General features: G+C 39.4%; 1 protein-coding gene across 4 annotated transcripts in view; it reads left to right on the top strand.

The window, feature by feature from the left end:
• Positions 1 to 1,746: 1,746 nt before the first annotated feature.
• The window catches only part of PTPRO (protein tyrosine phosphatase receptor type O), a 262,085-nt gene continuing 243,747 nt past the window's right edge, over positions 1,747 to 20,084 (top strand). For 3 of the 4 annotated variants that reach the window (XM_081589156.1, XM_081589157.1, XM_081589155.1), the window contains exon 1: positions 1,747 to 2,487. In XM_081589156.1, coding sequence (XP_081445282.1) covers positions 2,383 to 2,487 — 105 coding nt within the window. In that variant the 5' untranslated portion in view covers positions 1,747 to 2,382. The remainder of the gene's footprint in view (positions 2,488 to 20,084) is intronic. The other variant, XM_081589158.1, reaches the window with a different exon arrangement.

Here is a 20,084-nt window from a genome sequence, read left to right as displayed (position 1 = left end):
GAGAAAGAGAAGGTCCAGGCCAATCAAGTGTGGACATAAGGGCACTAAACTGAGCATGTGAAGAGAAGAAAGTGAGAAGGAAAGCAGTTTCTAAAGGAAGACACCAAAGGCATAAATTCAGACCATTATTCTATATTTATGCAAATAAGAAATCAGTACACACATATTCTCAAGTACATATATTCAATCTAAACCTTTCTCAGATACACAAATACATACCAGCCATCTGTTCATACAAATATAGAATCATTAGGTTGTACCTCTGAAACTAACCCAATGTCATATGTCAATTATAGCTCAATAAAAAAAATAGTACAGAAAGATCCCATGTACCTCCACCCAGTTTCCTTCAAGAGTAACATCTTATATAACTATAGTATTTACGTATTAAAATCAGACAACTGCCCGTGATAGCATTCACAGACCTTATTCAAATTTCACTAGTTTTACATGCACTCATTTGTGTGTGTTTCTATATAATTTTATCATCTGGGTAGATTTGTGTAACCACCACCACAGTTAAGATACAGAGCTATTTTATCACCACTTTTAACTTACACACCCTCTCTTTCCCCTACTCCTACTCATACTTTGCTAGTGGGAATGTAAAATGACATAACGACTCTGGGAAAGTTCAATAGTTTCTGTAATCATTAAACATTTTAAAAAGTATATAAATGTTTATATGTTTATAAATTTGAGTCATATAATGTGAACAAACCTCCTCCTATATTTCACTCAGGTTTCAAAGGACAGCCCTTGCAGTTTACAAAACCTCTGACTTCAAACAGGAAAAAAAATATATCTATCTATATCTATATCTATCTATCTATCTATCTATCTATCTATATGCTAGTTCCTCCTGGGTGAGTGTTGGATAGAGAGAATGAGAGTATTTATTTATTTTATTAATTTTTATTGAAGTATGAAGTGAAAGTGAAAGTCACTCAGTCCTGTCTGACTCTTTGAGACCCCATGGACTATACAGTCCATGGACTTCTCCAGGCCAGAATACTGGAGTGTGTAGCCTTTCCCTTTTCCGGGGGATCTTCCCAACCCAGGGATCGAACCCAAGTCTCCCACGTGGCAGGCGGATTCTTGACCAGCTGAGCCACAAGGGAAGTATAGTTGCTTTACAATGTTGTGTTGGTTTCTGCTGTACAGCAAAGTGAATCAGCTATACTTGTACATGAGCGCATGCTAAGTAGCTTCAGTCATGTCCGACTCTTTGTGACCCTATGGACAATAGCCCGCTAGGGTCCTCTGTCCATGGAATTCTCCAGGCAAGAATACTGGAGTGGGTAGCCATGCCCTCCTCTAGGGGACCGTCCCCACCCAGGGATCCAACCCACCTCTCTTATGTCTCCTTCATTTGCAGACAGGTTCTTTTTCACTAAGGCCACCTGGGAAGCCCATGCCTGTACATGTATCTCCTCTTTTTCGGATTTCCTTCCCATTTAGGTCATCACAGAGTAACCAGTGAAACTCCCTGTACCATACAGTAGGCTGGAGAAGGGGAGTATTTAAATAGGAGGAAGAGAGTGGAAACGGGAAAGATTATCCTCCTGAGTAGGCTTCCCAGGTGGCGCTAGTGATCAAGAATCCGCTTGCCAATGCAGGAGATGCAAGAGATGGGGGTTCAATCCCTGGGTTCGGATGATACACTGGAGTAGGAAGTAGCAACCCTCTCCAGTATTCTAGCCTGGAAAATTCCATGGACAGAGGAGCCTGGCGGGCTACAGTTCATGGGGTCGCAAAGAGTCAGACTCGCGCACGCGCGCGCACACACTCACACACACTGAGCTCCATCACTACATTCACAACCACCACTTCCCCCCACAAGGGTTAACTGCAACTGGTAGCAGATGTAGGTAGATCTAGAGGGGACCCGGGTTTCCAGCTCCTGAGTTGCTCAAGAGGAGTCCGGGAAGAACTCTTGCGTCCCAGAGACTGTGGAAAGCGTTGGGGCGGAGCCTGGAGTGAGGGGCCGTCCAGCGCTGCCAGGCGACGGGCGGACCCTGGTGGGAGGGCCCCGCGGCTGCTGTCACTTTACGAGTCCGCAGCCCGGAGCGTGAGTATCTCCGCTGCCGGAGGACCGCGGCTAGCGGCGCGCAGGGCCCCCGCCTCTCCCTCCCCACGAGGCCGCCGCACCAGAGCCTCGCCCACTCCAATCCCCACCCTCACCATCCTTAACTGTTAAAGAACAGCCGCGCCTGGCGCGTTCCTAGAGGATCCCGGGTGCAGAAGGCGGAAGGGGAGCAGGCGCAGGGGGACTGGAAAGGCAGGATGCGCCCTCCCGGAGCAACCTCGGCGCCCAGGGTCTGAGGCTGCAGCCCCAGCTCGCCATTGTGAGCCGCCGGCTGAGCCAGGCGGCGCCACCGTATGTATCCGCGGCTCCCCGTCCACGCCGCGATGGGGCACCTGCCCACGAGGACGCGCGGCGGCCGCCGCCTCTTGCCTCTGCTCTGGCTCTTTGTGCTGTTCAAGGTAGGGGACCCCCCTCCCCCAGCCCCCGCAGTCCTGCCTGCGCCCGCGCTCCGGCGCCCTAGCTCTGCCGCCCGGGAGCCGGGCGCCCCGCGGGCGGGATGGCCCGGCTGCCGGCAGCTCCAGCTGTGCCGCCGGAGCGCACGCTTTGTTGTCCTTGCCTCTGCGTGTTCCCCGCGGGCTTAAGGGATGGGGTGGAAGAACAAGGAAGTTTGCTCCCTCAAGCTTTGACCCTTTGTACTCTTTGACCGCCTTCGGCATCTCCATCAAAGGTGGGCTCTCCGGTGGTGCTTCCTCAGACAAAATGAGGTCACTTTTCCTCTGGTCGCTACTGCACCCCAATGCCGCTTCACCTTTCTACCCTCCCCCAACGGTCTTGTGGAGTCTTTGTCTTAATTTACCTTCTGGTGGAATGATACACCGGGGGCTGAGCTCCCTGGCCGAAAATGGACTGCCAGGGTGGGTAGTGAGCGTGATTGTCTTTGACTAAGAAGTCTAAGCTTGAGCCTGGACAGGACTCCTCTCCCCACGTTCTCCTCTCCAACCTTTACAAAGTCTCTAGACTTTCCCTCACTATATTTACTGAGGATGCTACCTCTAAATTTCAGTGTCAGACATCTGTCTAATTAACTTTGTCGTGTCTTCTTTGGAATATCTTCCTCAGGGTTTTACTTTGGGGAATATAAACCAGACAAGGACTGCTTTAAAAGAAATCCTAGTTTGATAACTATACTGTACATAAAATGTTTTAAAGAAATTTAAGTTAGATGTCTTTGTAGAAGTGTTATGAAGTTATAAGGAAGGTAATTGTCTTCTCTTATTGTCTTCCGGGTGCCTACTTCAGTTCTGTTATTTAGCCTTTTTTTGGCAAAGCAAACTCAACTGTGTCGACAGGTGACCAGGAGCTATCCTTTCAGCACCACAGCGCTATCTACCTTAGAAATGGATGAAATATTAATGGATGCAAACGTTTTCTTATCAAAGAGTCACTTCTTGCTCATACGCACCATTAATTATGAATGTGTGATAAAGAGATAGTGGAACAGAGCCAATGGACTGAGAACAGCATCAGTTTTAAATATTCCATATTTTCATTTATCTTCATGGAAAAAAGGAAAAATAGTTTCTGGGAGAATCAGCAATAGAGAGCCTAAATACGATTCCAAATGGTACTTAATATGTTTTTACATTTTCTGAAGCTATCAATAATTTTTAAAAAATCTGATAAATAATAAGCTTGGTCATATATTTGTACTCTAAAAGGTTGCTCTCTAAGCAGACACCATAAATGTGTACGTTCTATGAACATGCACAAACTTTGAAGTTCCTATTAATATTTCTATTTGTCATATTCTGTCATGTCTATTATGTCTATGCAACACTTGTCATGAATGCAAAGTGAGAAATTGAATAACCACACATTTTACGGAGTAACAGCTAGGACTTGCACATATGACATCTGATCCAAATTGAACCTTTGGCAGTATCTCAGGTTTTTATTTGAATGCTTTATACTGAACAAGAATTTCAAAAATGGTCAAATAATGAGTTTGGGAGTGGAGGAAGAGTGCCATAAATAAAATGGAAAAATTTGTGGCAGGACTTCTAATCAGAAACTTGATATTGGAATTAGAAATTGCAGTCAGTGATGGAATAGACTATAATAGATGTTCACCCAGTTCCCCATAATAAATGTTTTCCTGCACATTCGTAGTCTAGTGTAACTTATGATAGTAAGTACATTAATAAAGCTTGCCATTTAATAAATACTGTCATGGGACAAATGATCTTGTAAAGAAAATCATTACTTTATATTTCATGTAAATGCAGCATTTTATGTCTCCTGAATATAAAGTATAACAGAGAAAGGATATATATATGTGTGTGTGTGTGTATATATATATATACATATATATATATATATATGAAAGTGTTAGTCACTTAGTCGTGTCTGACTCATCGCAACCCCATGGACTATGGCCCGCCAGGCTCCTCTGTCCCTGGGATTTACCAGGCAAGAATACTGGAATGGGCAGCCATTCCCTTCCCTATATGTCTGTGTATATATACATATGCATATATACATATGAATATATATATGAATACCCACTATGGACCAGTAAGTCTTCTAGGTATTTCACATATGCTATTTCATTCACTTATTTTGTTACAGTTGACAAGAAAGTGGTTAACCAGGCACATAGAATAATGCATTTACATTTTGGAAATAGTATATTTCACAGTAAATTTGGTTCACAGCATAATCTTTCCACAATTTGGAGATGCTTTTGCATTCAAGATCCTGAATAAGTGTCAGTCAAACAGTCCACTGGAAACTATCACAACATTGTTAATTGGCCATATTCCAACATAAAATAAAAGTTTAGTAGAAAATAATTTAACAAATTTAAAAAAGGAAACATAGCATTCCATTATTAAATACCAAGTTGTTGGTTGAATCTCAGTGATGAAATCTAAAAAGGTTTATCTGCGTTGAGTGAGAACGAACCCATTTCCCTATATGATTGACTATAACCAATTTCATTGCCATAGCCTCAAGATGCCGGCTAAGGAAGCCTTTGTGCATTGTTCTCTGTTCGTGGTTTAGTGATGGACACATTTAATCAGGCATGTCCAACTGTTTAAATCACCCACTTTATGTTATGAGGTTAATATCTGCATAATTGATGTTTCCTAACCACAATGATGGTTATAAGGATTTTTACTTTCATATAAATAGTAGCAGTATATATAAAAATAGAAAACAAAGAAGTACTCTGTTATCAAATACACTGGGAGCCTACCAAACTCACTTGAGCTTCCCAGGTGGCCCAGTGGTACAGAATCCGCTGCCGATCGATGCAGGGGATGTGGGTTCTATCCCTGGGTCAGGAAGATGCCCTGGAGAAGGAAATGGTAACCCACTCCAATATTCTTGCCTGGAAAAATTCCACAGACAGAGGAGCCTGATGGGCTACCATCTGTGGGGTCACAAAGACTTGGACATGACTGAGCACGTGCACACACACCAATCTCAAAGTGTTCTACCCATGCTGTGTGGTGTTTAGTCGCTCAGTCATGTCCAACACTTTGTGACCTCATGGACTGTAGCCTGCCAGGCTCCTCAGTCCATGAGATTCTCCAGGTAAGAATACTGGAGTGATTTGCCATGCCCTCCTCCAGGGGGATCTTCCCAACCCAGTAATCGAACCAGGGTCTCCTGTATTGCAGGGGGATTATTTACCAGCTGAGCTACCAGGGAAGCCGTTCTACCCATGTGTAAATGTAAATGGAGTAGTGTTAATATTTATCTGGTGATTCTCCCTCTCCGTACATCTTTCCATAATTTCAGGGGAAACAATGTAATTTCTCTCACCTAGCCTATCTTTACTAAACCTCTCCTTGAAAATTACTTCCTATATCACTTCACTCGACATCAGTATTTTCTCAATGAAGATGTAAATTGTGGAATATGACATCATAGGAATTAAAATTCTGCCTTCCCTGAAATGGTTCCCATTAGTGGTCAACTGGAAGGTTTCCCTAAAGTCATAGGCTTGGCTTGAATCCTTCTTTCTTTCTGAACCTCCTCTGTATATTTCCTTCCATCTCTGCTCTTACTTGATGTATAATCGAGGAACATTAAATTTGAAAGGGCCTCAATTACATTTTCTGAAAGAGGTTTATGTTTAATTCTATAAAGCATGAGTGTTATCATGCTGACCATAGTATTTATTCAGGAGAAATACCCATTTCCCAAGGTTTATCTGTCTTTCTCCACTTCCTTTCCCCCTGCCCCTCTCTTTTGATTGGACCATTTTTAAAGTCTTTACTGAATTTGTTACAATATTGCTTCTGTTTTATGTTCTGGGCTTTTTTGGCCATGAGACATGTGAGATCTCAGCTTCCCAACCAGGGATGGAATCCTCACTCCCTCCATTGGAAGACAAAGTCTTAACCACTGGACTTCCAGGGAAGTCCCTTATCTTTCTTTTTCTCCCTAATTCTCTTCACCACCTCCATTTCTCTCCCTCTTCCCCCACTCTCCCACCCATCCCACACACATACAGGCACAGAGACACAGAAAAATCTTCACTTTCCTTTTTTGGGTTTTACATTCACATTCTATATCACACAATGTTGTCAGTTTAACCACAATCTTTTCATCTTTCTGAAGCAGCTTATACCATTCTCCTTGCAGTGAAGTTTGCTGCCATTAATTTCTTTGCCAATTGACTTCCTTGGCAAATATTGTTGCCAACCTATTAGAGAAACTCTTTTACACGTGACATCCCTAGTAAATTGGAGAAGGTTCACTGGGCTGGACTTCTACAGGGAATTGGGTGATAATCCTTCCCAATGTGAGCATCTGTTTGCTTCTGTTCTTTGCTATGTGAAAGATTGTTGCTCTGTGAATGCATAGAAAATTCACACTTACCTGTTTCTCGTTTTGGCTCATAAGAAAATATGTGTCTGCATGAATAAATAATTTAAAACAAGGGGAGTTTTACTTTATTTTTTAAATGTAGTGCTATTTCTAGTATTTAAATATCCAATTTACATGCATTTAAATTTATAAGTACATTGATTCTTTTTGTCTTATAAACATAATTTTGACTTGAGTATTTAGTGTTTCCAAAGGATCTTGGTGTTGGATAGAGTCAGTACATCTGTGTAAGCCATTGTGATTGGTAGCAGCTTGGCATAGTAGAATGTCTCACAGCTGTGACCACAGTCATTTATTTTTCATTTTCTTCCTAATATAATACCTTCAGGTACACAGTTCCAGTGATGTTCCATTTTCAGAAGTATAGCATGGTGCAGTGATGAGCTTTACTGGAAAAAAGCAGTATGTTCATTTAGTTACTCCAAATACATTGTAAATATTTTTGAAATAAAGGCATGTCTATTGTAAATTTTGGGCTTCCCTTGTGGCTCAGCTGGTAAACAATCCACCTGCAATGTGGAAGACCTGGGTTCAATCCCTGGGTTGGGAAGATCTTCTGGAGAAGGGAAAGGCTACCCACTCCAGTATTCTTGCCTAGAGAATTCTAGGCAAGAGTTGAACACGACTGAGCGACTTTCACTTCCACTTTCATTGTAAATTTTTGTCTTCTATTGTGCCTAGTATGCAGTGTTAGGCATATAATAGAAGTTTAATAAACAGGATTTAAATTTTTGGCATTGTATTAATAGTTCTTGACAGAGATGTGGTAAGTATCAGTAATATTGAGTTGTGAACTCATCTTTAAGGAAAACATGAGGAAACTAACATTGTGTGAATTAAATCATTATAATTACAATGCAGTCATTATACCAAAAATAATAAAATACTACCCATCCCTTATATTAAGAACTTATAAAATTTTAAATCAAAATATCCACATGGTCAGTTCAGTTCAGTCACCCAGTCATGTCGGACTCTTTGCAACCCCATGGACTGCAATACACCAGGCTTCCCTGTCCATCCCCAGCACCTGGAGCCTACTCAAACTCATGTCCAATGAGTTGCTGATGCCATCCAACCATCTCATCCTCTGTCATCCCCTTCTCCTCCTGCCTTCAGTCTTTCCAGCATCAGTGTCTTTTCCAGTGAGCCAGTTCTTCACATCAGGTGGCCAAAGTGTTGGAGCTTCAGCTTCAGCATCAGTCCTTCCAATAAATATTCAGGACTGATTTCCTTTAGGATGGACTGGTTTGATCTCCTTGCAGTCCAAGGGACTCTCAAGAGTCTTCTCCAACACAATTCAAAAGCATCAGCTCTATGGTGCTCAACTTTCTTTATGGTCCAACTCTCACATCCATACACAACTACTGGAAAAACCATAACTTTGATTAGATGGACCTTTGTTGGCAAAGGAAATACCCATATGGTATTTCCCCCCAAAATAATACTTTGGATTGCTCATTTATTCATCACTGTTACCTCAACTGCTATTAACTATCATCAGTTAAAAGTCTGTGTTGAGGACTTCCCTGGTGGTCTGGTGATTGAGAATCCACCTGCCAATGCAGGCAACATGGGTTCAGTCCCTGGTCTGTGAAAATTCCACCTGTTAGGAGGCATTTAAGCCTATGTGCCACAACTACTGAAGCCCATGCTGACTGCAACTAGCAACAGAAACCCAATGCAGCCAAAAATAAATAAATAAATATGTTTAAAATATTATATATTTTGTACAAGTTTGAGTTAAAATACTAGGAGGAATAACTTTCCTTACCTTTATATATGACCTACAACTTCAGCCAATATGCAGATACACAGGTGATATTTTTGCTTCCTCTTCCATATCTTCCTTCTTCTGTGACCAGCACCAACTGGAACTGACAGAGATTTCTGCATTCTTCCAATAGAAATCCCTCTAATTTTTTTTGCCATAGCTTTGCTTTTAGGAGATGAGGCCTTTTCTAGAGCCTGGTCTTAGTCATATCTGTAGTAGGGTTCAGTCCAGGGGCATAAACCAATGCAATGCCTGAAAGAACTCTTCTATGGTGCTCTTAGAGACACATTGGTGTCAGCTCCTTCTGCTTAAATAAATATGTGGAAGACCTCCTTGTGCACTTGTGTCATTGATTGGAGAAGCTAAAACAAGGTTAACATGGCACCAGCAGAATGAACATGAGGGTAAATGGGGTGGGACAGAGCTAGAGACAGAACACAAAGTCTCTTGTCCTCTTCTCTTCTGGTGCTATTGGTTCCAGCAGGTTCCATATTGTTTCTATCAGTGATTCAGAAGGGTATGTAAGTAACCTTCTTGAACACCTCTTAGGTAATCTGTCATCACTAATTACTCCTAATTAATGAGCTTGTCCTTTCCTAAGCTTGTTCTTGGTCTCCAGAATGCTGATTTCTAGTTTTCTTTTTCCTCTGAACACGGTGCCTTCCAATTTATTTCTATAAGTAGAACCATATCTTATCTCTGTGTCAGAAAATCATCCTCAACTCATTCATTCAGAATCTAATTCTCCAGTAAAACGTGTCTCTTTTCCCTAGGCATTCTAGTTATCTAAAAGGTCAATTCCTCTTACTTCTAAATATACTAAAATCACCAAACAAACAAGAGGATGTTTGAAACAAGGTTGTAGAGGTTTCTGGATAGAGCAGTTTTCCCTTCCTTTTTGTCAAGAAATTTAGATGAAAGAGAGAGAAATGATATATGCTTGAAAAAATCTTTCAGAAACAGAGAATCAGAATTGAAACTAGGACTGTTTGAGTTCAAGGGCTGTGTTACAAATTATAAATACGCATGGTAATTTCTGTAAGAAAATGAATATAGGGAAAATTAGGGAATCAAAAGAAAAATGTTTGATGAAAACAGTATATTGCCAACCTTCTATCTATATGTAAACGTGTTTCTTCTTGAATACTCTTCATTTGTTTGGTCTCCCACTCTTTCTAAATAGGAATACTATGCAGTTCATTTTTCTAACAAGACTGTTTCTCTCATAAAGCAAATTAAAACCAAATGAACCTGGTCATTTTGTACCTTTACTAGCAAATAAAAATAATAAGGATGCGATTTATCTATTATGTAGAGATACAAAATCAGAACTATATTTCATAATGCTAATGATGTGATCTAAATTATGAATGTTTCTCTTGTTTTATATCATCTCATTTAACTGTTATTTAGAAAGCTGAGACTTTTGTTGCTTTTTTTAGACACATTGTTGTGAAAAGCATGGTAGCATTTAGGAAAATACAAATTTATACGCACAGAAATCAAGGGATGGAAGTCAGTTTAAGGAGATTCCTATATGCTGTGCCAGAATGTAGAGTCTTTATCCTCTAGGTGAAGAAGACTATTGAAGGGTTTAATCAAAGCTGAATGGATTAAGATTTGCATTTTTGATAGAGCCTTTGGCTGTAGGAAAGTCTTTCTCAAAGGTATACCAGATCTGGAAGCAGTTAAACTGCTAGGAGGTTATTGTAGTGATCCAATTAAGAGATATAATACAAACCTTGACACTAGGGTGATGGGAAAAGGGACCAAAGGAAGAGAGGTGGTGTTCAAAATAGCTAAATTGACAAGACTAGTTATATGTGGGAAATTAGAGACAGAGGAGTCCAAGGTCTTATCCAAGTAACTGATACCTTTGCCTGAAATGTTGCTACTATTATGATACCAAGTGGGCTGGTGGTGTCCATTCTCCTCCAGATCAGCGTACCCTTTTCTCCACCCATGGTGCCAGGGAGCTCACCTATAAAGGCTGCTTCTTCAGGTCCCCTTGCCCTTTGGCTTATAGTGAGTTTGATTAATAGGAAGCATCAGAGTCCTTATTCCCCCAGCGTCCACCTTGGCTGGACCCTGATAGGCAGTAGATTCAGTCTCTCTTCCAATCTTGTAGTCAGCCTCTCTATTAAGGCCAAGTTTTGGCCAAGTTCCAGAAACAGGTTCTTGGTCCCTGTAGGATAATAGCTTCTCACTGCTGCTTCTCCCTGGGTACTTTAACATCCCTATTTAGCATCATTATTTCTGCTCCACACCTTAATTAACAGTCTCTTGATTAAACTCTATGAAGTTTCTCCTGCCTGCACTGCTGGGACCTCTACTGCTGTAGTGCATGATGAGGTTACTGGAGGGCCTCTTGAGTTTGACTTGCCTAAAAAAGCAGGTACTTAGATATGAGTCTGATCTAGGGGAAAGGGCAAACCTAAAGTTGTGAATGGGGACGTTTCAGCAGAGGGCAAAAGAGAGAAGGGCAATGGGCCAGGGTGGGACCTTGAGGAGCACTAACATTTAATAAGGAACCTTGGAAGGTGAAGAAGGAATAGCCAGAGAGGTATAAGAATCGAGGAACCCAAGGTCTGGTTTCAAGTGGGAGTGATTTGTCAACAGCGTCAAATACAACAGAAAGGTCCTGTAAACTAAGGTCTGGAAAATCTTTGGATTGGGAAATAGTCTGTTGGTCTCTTAGAGCTTGGGAAGGGTGGCATGCTTCTGGGAGTTGCAGAGTTAAGAACTGGCCTCTTGTTTGTTAGGATAGGCATCTACGTCCTTGTCTGTATTTATACTTTGCAAATAAGATGTAGAGAAAAAAATGTATGGACACCAAAGGGGAAAAGAAGAAGTGGTAGGATTAACTGGGAGATTGGGGTTGACATATATACACAATTGATACTGTATATAAAATATATAACTAGTGAGATCCTACTGTATAGCATGGGGAACTCTACTCTGTGCTCCATGTGACCTAAATGGGAAGGAAACTCACAAAAGGGGGGATATATGTAAACACAGAGCTGATTCACATTGCTGTACAGCAGAAACTAATGCACTCTGATAAAAATTAGTAAAAAAATAAATAAATAAATTACCACTTGAACAAGAAAAAAAAAGATAGATATTGTTGGGCCAGAGAGACCTGATTTCAATCTCAACTCTCTAGGTTGTTCCTCTTACCAGCAGCAGGATGTGGGGGAAATTATTTCTCTTCTCTGGGGTTCCTATGGTGATTGGCTATATTTATCTCAGAGGATTACTGTCAGGAATAATTGGGATAATGACCATAAAATATCTTAAACAGTGCCTAGAATACAGAAAGCACTTAATAAATGTTTTGTCTAGAAACAAAAATAGAAAGAAACAGGATAATAAAAATAACCAAAGGAAAATCAAAGAAGATGAACAATTAAAAGTGCATCTATGCATCTGTGTCTCTTATTCTGTCTCGCATGTAGGGTTATCGTTACCATCTTTCAAATTCCATATATATGCATTAGTATACTGTATTGGTGTTTTTCTTTCTGGCTTACTTCACTCTGTATAATGGGCTCCAGTTTCATCCATCTCAATAGAACTGATTCAACAAATGCTCAGGGCTGGGGCAATGGGATGACCCAGAGGGATGGGATGGGGAGGGAGGTGGGAAGGTGGGTTCAGGATGGGGAACACGTGTAAACCCATGGCTGATTCATGTCAATGTATGGCAAAAACCACTACAATATTGTAAAGTAATTAGCCCCCAACTAAAATAAATAAATTTATTAAAAAAAAAAAAGTGCATCTAAAGCAGCATCTTCCCAAATGTACCCCATGGAACACTAGAGACTTGAAATATTAACAGGTGATGTTAAAAATAAAAACTTCTGTGCAGACTTGAATTTGGGCAGTAATCTATTTATTAATAACTGTTTTAAACTAGTATCAATTTATTATTTTTTGTACCAGGATTTCTTGGAAAGTTTACTATGTTAATATTCATTGTGTTTCCAGAAGGAAGACATAGTGTGTAACATTTTCCAAGTTTGACTGCAGAATTCTGTTTTTAAAAATGATTCATGTGTATGTGTATGTATGTTAGTTGCTCAGTCATGTTCAACTTTTTGTGACCCCATTGTTTGTAGCCCCGCAAGACTTCTCTGTCTATGGGTATTCTCCAGGCAAGAATACTGGAGTGGGTATCCATTCCCTTCTCTAGGGGATCTTTCCAACCCAGGGATTGAAGCTGGGTCTCCTGCATTACAGGTGGATTCTTTACCATCTGAGCCACCAGGGAAGCCACAAAATGATTCACTGGAATAGTGAATATGCCATAAAATACAGAAAACATGTACATTTTTTCTTCCAAGAGAGCTGAACATCAGTCCTTGGAAAGAAAGCAGGGAATAGTTGCTCTCCTTCATGCAAATTCTTCAGATTCTGAAATTTAGACTATGATAAATCTTACTGCTATGTTTTCCTTATCATTAGGATTATTTTCCTTTTTAATAAAGAAAGACGTAAAGAAAAAAGTGTCTAGTGTACAAGCATATTATTTCTTAAGGTGTATTCACTATAAAATACTAAATGGAAATAGTGAATACACTTAAGAAACAATATACTTGTACACTAAGACACTTTTTTCTTTGTCTCTTTTTTTTATGAGGAAAGTAACCCTAATGATAGGGAAAACATAAAAGTAAGATCGATCATAATCTAAATCTCAGAATCTGAAGAATTTGCATGAAGGAGAGCAACTATTCCCTGCTTTCTTTCCAAAGAACTGATGTTCAACTCTCTTGGAAGAAAAAAATGTGTGTGTTTTCCTTATTTTATGGGTTATGATAACTCTGGGTTTGGTAACTATACATACAAAAATTTCTTTGGTCTTTGTTAAAAGGGTGGAAAATTAATTTTAACATTATTTTTTAAATATCATTGTCTTAATATATGACTTGACTTAGAAGAATACATTTTATTCATTATATTTCATTAAATCTAAAACTATACTTTTCAAAGGTCATGTAATTCAATGCTTAAGCTACTACTTATCTAATATGACTGCCAGTTGGTCATCAGTGGAAGAATTGCTGTCAGCTGAGAGGTAACTGTTCCACCTTGGGGCAGTCATTTCGTTGTTTGGTTTGGTGTTGAGGTAAGCTGGCTCTGGCTGTATCTTACACATATTATTTCTATCCCTGTCTTATTTTAGTACGGCACTATGTTGTGACTGTTCCTGCTTTCTTGAATGTTAGGAACAATTGCTTGCCAACAGACTTGTCAGGCTATAAAGATAATATGTGAGAAGCTTGTCATCGCTCTGTCCTGTCCTCAGCCTTCCATCATACCACTTTAAGCTGTTTACATCAGCCTAGAATTTCTGCCTATTGCCATTCTTCTCTTTCATGGCCGTTATAGCCATTCGGGCAAAAGACAATTCTCTTTCTTCTCAAGTTCCATGATGAACCATCAAGAGCGCCCATCTCTGCTCAAAGAAAATTCCTCAACATGTTTTTCCCAAGCAGCCAATCTAAAATCACCCCATCACTCCAAAATATTACCACTTTTATGCAGATTTACTTTCTTAAGAGAAGGTATTACTCACTCCATGACATTATACCAACTCTTTATTATGACTTAATTCTTCTACTGGAATGCTTGTAGGTTCCATGAAGGCAACATCTGTACGTTTTTTTGCTCACTGCTGTATTTCCAGCTGGTGGAAGGGTGCCTAGTCCAGGATAGACGCTCAGTAAAATATTTGTTGAATATATGAATGAACATTGAATGAATACACAGAGTGAGAAAGGTCAAACAGGAGTTACGGGACAGGCTTGAGACAGAGGAAGAGCAGGTTGTAAGCAGGTGCAAGTTTGGGGAACGGAGCCAATGCACAGCGAGAGGAACCAGGAGGAAGAGTCCATCAGGCAGGCAGTGCTGAGCAAGGCTCCGAGAGAGAGTGGAGTCAGAATGGGGAGATAGTCTTGAAATGCTATTTTATCAGTCTTGTAGAAGAAGCAGAGGTTTTATTACCATGGTGAAAATGAAGTCTTTTGGACGTCAAGATAAGCTTCTTCATACATTTTCCCCCCTCTTGCTATTGTATTGTCAGAATAAAGTACTGACAAATGATCTATGTTCAAGCAACGGATGCATTCCCCTCTGTGGCAAATTCTCATCTGTAGTGAAGTAAAAACTCAGCCTTTCTGATCACTTATTCTCTATTTTATTCACTGACTGTGCATACAATTTACTTTAATTTCTAAACAAAGTGGTTTTGGGATTTTTCAAATCCAAAAATGTGTTCTTGGTTCTACAATTTGAGAATATCAAAAATAAAAATAATTTTTAAAATAAAACTTTTTCTTTATTTTTCTCTCACCATGCATATTAATGTGCTCAGAATGACTGTAGACCACGAAAGACATTTTCAGAAACTCACATGACTGATTGAAACTCAAATGATTATTATTTTCCTTCAATAATTGAAAGCTATGATTTCCTTTATTCCTTAAAATAATATATACATATATTATTTTTTAAATGCATATTAGTATCACCTAGAAATTTTTAAATGGATTTTAGATAATTAATGTCTTTTCTTGTATAAGATTCCAATAGGTCATTTTATATATGAACAAGTAGTATACTAGATAATAAATATTTTATTATCCAAACATGGACAGACCATTAAATAGTCTGACTGAATTAGTGTTGTAGTCATTAAAATATTAGTACAAATACACCAATCTTGACAATCTGGATTGTCAAGATTTTCAAATGACTAAAATATAAAACTGTATGCATAAAACAAATGCTATTTTTACTTATGCTATTCTGCTAGAGAATTGAAAGGTATTACATTGTCTTGTAATATACTACATTTTATCCACAGTCTACTCCTATATTGGTAGAGTGGAATTTTGAGTTACTTGCGATTACTTTTCTCTATGACTTTAATTTTCTTTTTGTTTGTTGATAATTCAATGTCTTCTCAAGAGTCAAAAACAGAGGACAATTGTGATCAGATAACTTGTACACTCACATAAATGGCTTAAAAAGGATTTTCCCCCTCCATGGATTTATGATAAGGAGAAATGCATGTGGAGAGTATGAAAATAATATTAATAATTCTATGAGTAATAGATTTTTTTAAGATTTGTGCTTTGTTTTTTTATTGAAATCTGCAGTTATTTATTTGTGTTGGCTGCCCCTGGTGGTATGTGGTATCTTAGTTTCCTGACCAGGGATAGAACCTGCGCCCCCTGCAGTGGAAGCGTGGAGTCTTAACCACTGGACCTCCAAAGAAGTTCAGATAAATTATTATTTTTTTAAGTTTAACAGTTTTCTTTCTTTCTTTCTTTCTTTCTTTTTTTTAGTATCAAAGAAAAATTTCTAGAAATCTCTAAGAACACAATTATATGACTCTCTTTCTGTCTCTGTGTGGTGCCTCAGAATTTGGCTAATTGTCATACATCATGCTTTCCTATTGAAGTCAACTTGGTGGTCGAGAAAATAGATATTCTAGTAATATTGCTTTGGGATGTCTGTTTACTTTGATGTTGTGCTGAAAACTGAAGTGTAATCCTAAAAATGGAGTGTTCTTGACAAACACCACAAAATAGTAAGCATCATTTATACAATAAGTGTTGGCAGCATTACCATAAGAAATCCCTTATTACTTGGATGCACTAAAAACTCCTAGATTTTATCTAGGAAGAAAAATTGACTTCTAAATTTTCTGAATGTTAAGTGGATTAATAAGGTGAATAATAAAAAGCCAAGGGAATTGTATAATGTCTGTAATGTATTATTAAACAGTGAGTCATGTGATTCTCCCTTAAAGGATGTTAGAAAAATCTGGCTTATTATAGAGCTATTTACATATAAATATAGAGATTAGCTGTGGCCAGGTTAATTTTGCATCACCATGGGGACTTTCTTCCACAGTTTCCTCTAACTAAATTATACTTTTTAATTAGTCCTTCAGAAATAACTATAGGCCTCATTCAAAATGGATAAGTACTTGGGATCTATGATATGGAGATTCTGGTATTATCAAAACTGTGCAAAAATGATTGCAAAGACTTAGACTTAAGTACTATGGACTTAATCCTGAAAATTTAGCTTATCAGTTGTTGTTTTTGTTCAGTTGCTAGGTTGTGTCCGACTCTTTGTGACCCCATGGACTACAGCACGCCAGGCGTCCCTGTCCTTCACTATCTCATGGAGCTTGCTCAAACTCATGTGCATTGAGTTGGTGATGCCATCCAACCATCTCATCCTCTGTCACACCTTTCTCCTCCTGCCCTCAGTCTTTCCCAGCATCAAGGTGTTTTCCAATGAGTCGGCTCTTCTTATCAGGTGGCCAAAGTATTGGAGCTTCAGCTTCAATATCAGTCATTTCAATGAATATTCAGGGTTGAGTTACATAACCGTTTTACCTAATCAAAAAGAAGCCCCTTATCAATTGCTTCTTTTTAATTAGGTAAAACTTAAATCTGCAAAAATAAGCCCCCTACCTTTAGACGTGCAGCTTCCTTCCTTGAATTTATTTTTTTGTCTATTTGCACCTGACAAAAGACAACCGTATTTTTAATTCTTTTCTGCATCTGATTGCTGCCACATCTTTTTATTTCTTTTTTGAGGCTAGTTGGAAATCTAATGAGACTCTTTCATTGAAATTCTTGTTGCTATGTTGAAGGCTTCAATTAGCCTTTTTTTTAACCATGTGATTTCTTGTGGTTCTGAAGTAGGGAGTTCTTAATTTGAAGTAAGTCTGAATCAGGCATGCATCACCAAACACAAGAATTTTCTAAAATAGATTAAAAATTTGAGAACTAATACATGTTCACTGTGGAAAGTGTATAAAATACAACCAGCAGAAAGGGAAGAAAGTTGTCATTCCTACACATTCAATTCTAAAATAACTACCATCTGGGGATATATCATTCCAATTTTTTTTTTCCTATGTCTGTGTAGCTGAGTGGGTAAGTAAAAAAAAAAAAAAAAAAGCATCAGATTGTCCTACTATTTTAGCATGCTCTTTTCACTTAAATGTATTATGATAATTTTTTCAAGACCTGAGTGTTTTCAGTTCTCTTCAATTTATGGGTTAAGCCATGGGTCTGAGGGTCAATTATATTCAAGTCCCAGTTGTGTTTGTACCAGTGAAGGACGTGGATGATCATACATATTGGTTATGACCATGAACTGCTGGGGATCATCACCTATATGTGTGCCTTCCATTAGCATGATTAGCTCAGAATTAGTCACAGAAAAACTTCAGAGGCTATGTTGACAGGCACTTATTTTCTATTTCTCCATAGTTAAATATCATGCGTAAAAAAACTTAAGAATAGGGACTTCCCTGGCAGTCTATTGGTTAAGACTTCACCTTACAATGCAGGGGGTGTGGGTTTGATCCCGAGTTGGGAGTTAACATCCTAAATGCCTCAGGGCAAAAAAAAAAAACAAAAACAAAACCATGAAACAGAAACAACGTTGCAACAAGTTCAATAAAGACTTTTAAAAATCTTAAGAGTATAGGCTCTGTCCTGAAGAAAATCAACCCTGAATGCTCATTGGAATGACTCTTCCAATACTTCCAAGTACTTCTAGTACTTCCAATACTTTCAAAGCTTCAATACTTTGGCCACCTGTTGGGAGAAACGGACTCATTGGAAAAGACCGTGATGCTGGGAAAGATTGAGGGCATGGGGAGAAGTGGGTGACAGAGGATGAGATGGTTGGATAGCATCATCGGCTCAATGGACATGAGTTTGAGCAAACTCCGGGAAATAGTGGAGGACAGGGAACCCTGGCATGGGTTGCAGAGTTGGACATGGCTTACCGACTGATCAATAACAACAACACAACAATAAGCTCTGTAGTCAAAAAGATACAGGGTTGAATTTTGGCTCTTCTCGTCTAGCTGTGTGTCATCTGATGGTGTACTGACTTTGTACTGACTTCTTCATTGAAGACATGAATTACAGTGACTGCCCAAATCATTATTTTTTCCAGTGGCCAAGTCTGCCATCTTCTCCACTTCCTGTCATCTTTTGAGGAAAACGCCTTTTTGATTTGACTTTTAGGGTTGGAAAGGGTCGTCCTTGACCTTAATGTCCTGGACAGAGTGATCAGTCGAGGGGTGAACCTTGGCCTAAGCTAAACCCAATGAGGACTGCACCCCACCACTGTCTTTGAGATTGGCATGAGATCTAAGCCAAACCTATCAGAATCTATCCCTGTAATTACTTCCAAAGTGGCAATGGTTGGAAAGAATATGCTTCAGCTGTGACAGGAGCTAAGACACAGGAGCTAAGACACGAGCCTGAAAGCTATCCCCAATAAAGCTGATTCATAAGAAGAAACATTTTCTAGCAGAGAAGGAGGAGGTGAGGGGCTTCCCTGGTGGCTCAGTTGTAGAGAACCTGCCTGCCAACACAGGACCCATGGGTTCGATCCCTGGGACAGGAAGATCCCCTGGAGATGGGAATGACAATCCACTCCAGTATTTTTGCCTGGGAAATCCCATGGACAGAGGAGCCTCCCATGGCCTACAGTCCATGGGGTTGCAAACTGTCGGACACAACTTAGCAACTAAAAACAACAACAGAAACAGTAGAGGCTTCAGCAAGACTATCTTTCATTGCACAGACTATCTCACTTCTCAGACTCTAGCATCACTCCACAGCAGTCTACAAAAATGCAGTTCTATCATAGTCAACCAGGCACAGCAATGCTTGGAATCTTTAAGAAATCTGAATCTTGTACACCTAAAGCTAAGACATTATAAATCAACTATACTTCCATTTGAAAAAAAAGAAGTGTGAATCAGAGTTGGTATGATACAGTTTATCATACCAACTGGGGCCCTTCCAAGACTGAAAGGGATCATTATGCCAGGACAGCAGGCATAAATTGCCCTGTTCTGTCCTGGAAAAGCAGGACAGATGGTTACTCCTTCCTGAATGTACTAACAGGCATGTTTGATGCAGTATGGAGTCACTAGCTCCTCGCCCATGTCATCTATCTCTGAAAACTTCTGTTCTAAACAAGACAAGTTGGCCATGTAAGAGAAATTGTAATTATCTTTGTCAAAAAACTAAAGCTGGTATAGGAACGTTTATAGTAGCTTGGTTTGTACTAGCCAAACACTGCAAATAACCAAAATGACCTTCAATAAGTGAATGGTCAAACAAACGGTGGTATTTCTGGTACCATGTGATATTATTACTCAGCAAAAAAAAAGAATAAATTATTGAAACCCACAGGAACTTGAATGAACCACAAGGAAATTATGCTGACTGAAAAAAGCCACTCTCAAAATGTTGCAAAATGTATAATTTCATTTATATGAAAGTGAAAGTGTTAGTCACTCTGTCGTGTTCG

Source organism: Giraffa tippelskirchi, chromosome 4 (genome assembly GCF_054371585.1).
Source record: "Giraffa tippelskirchi isolate mGirTip1 chromosome 4, T2T-mGirTip1v1.2.pri, whole genome shotgun sequence".
Lineage (NCBI taxonomy): Eukaryota > Metazoa > Chordata > Mammalia > Artiodactyla > Giraffidae > Giraffa > Giraffa tippelskirchi.
This window is presented reverse-complemented; position numbering and strand designations above follow the sequence as displayed.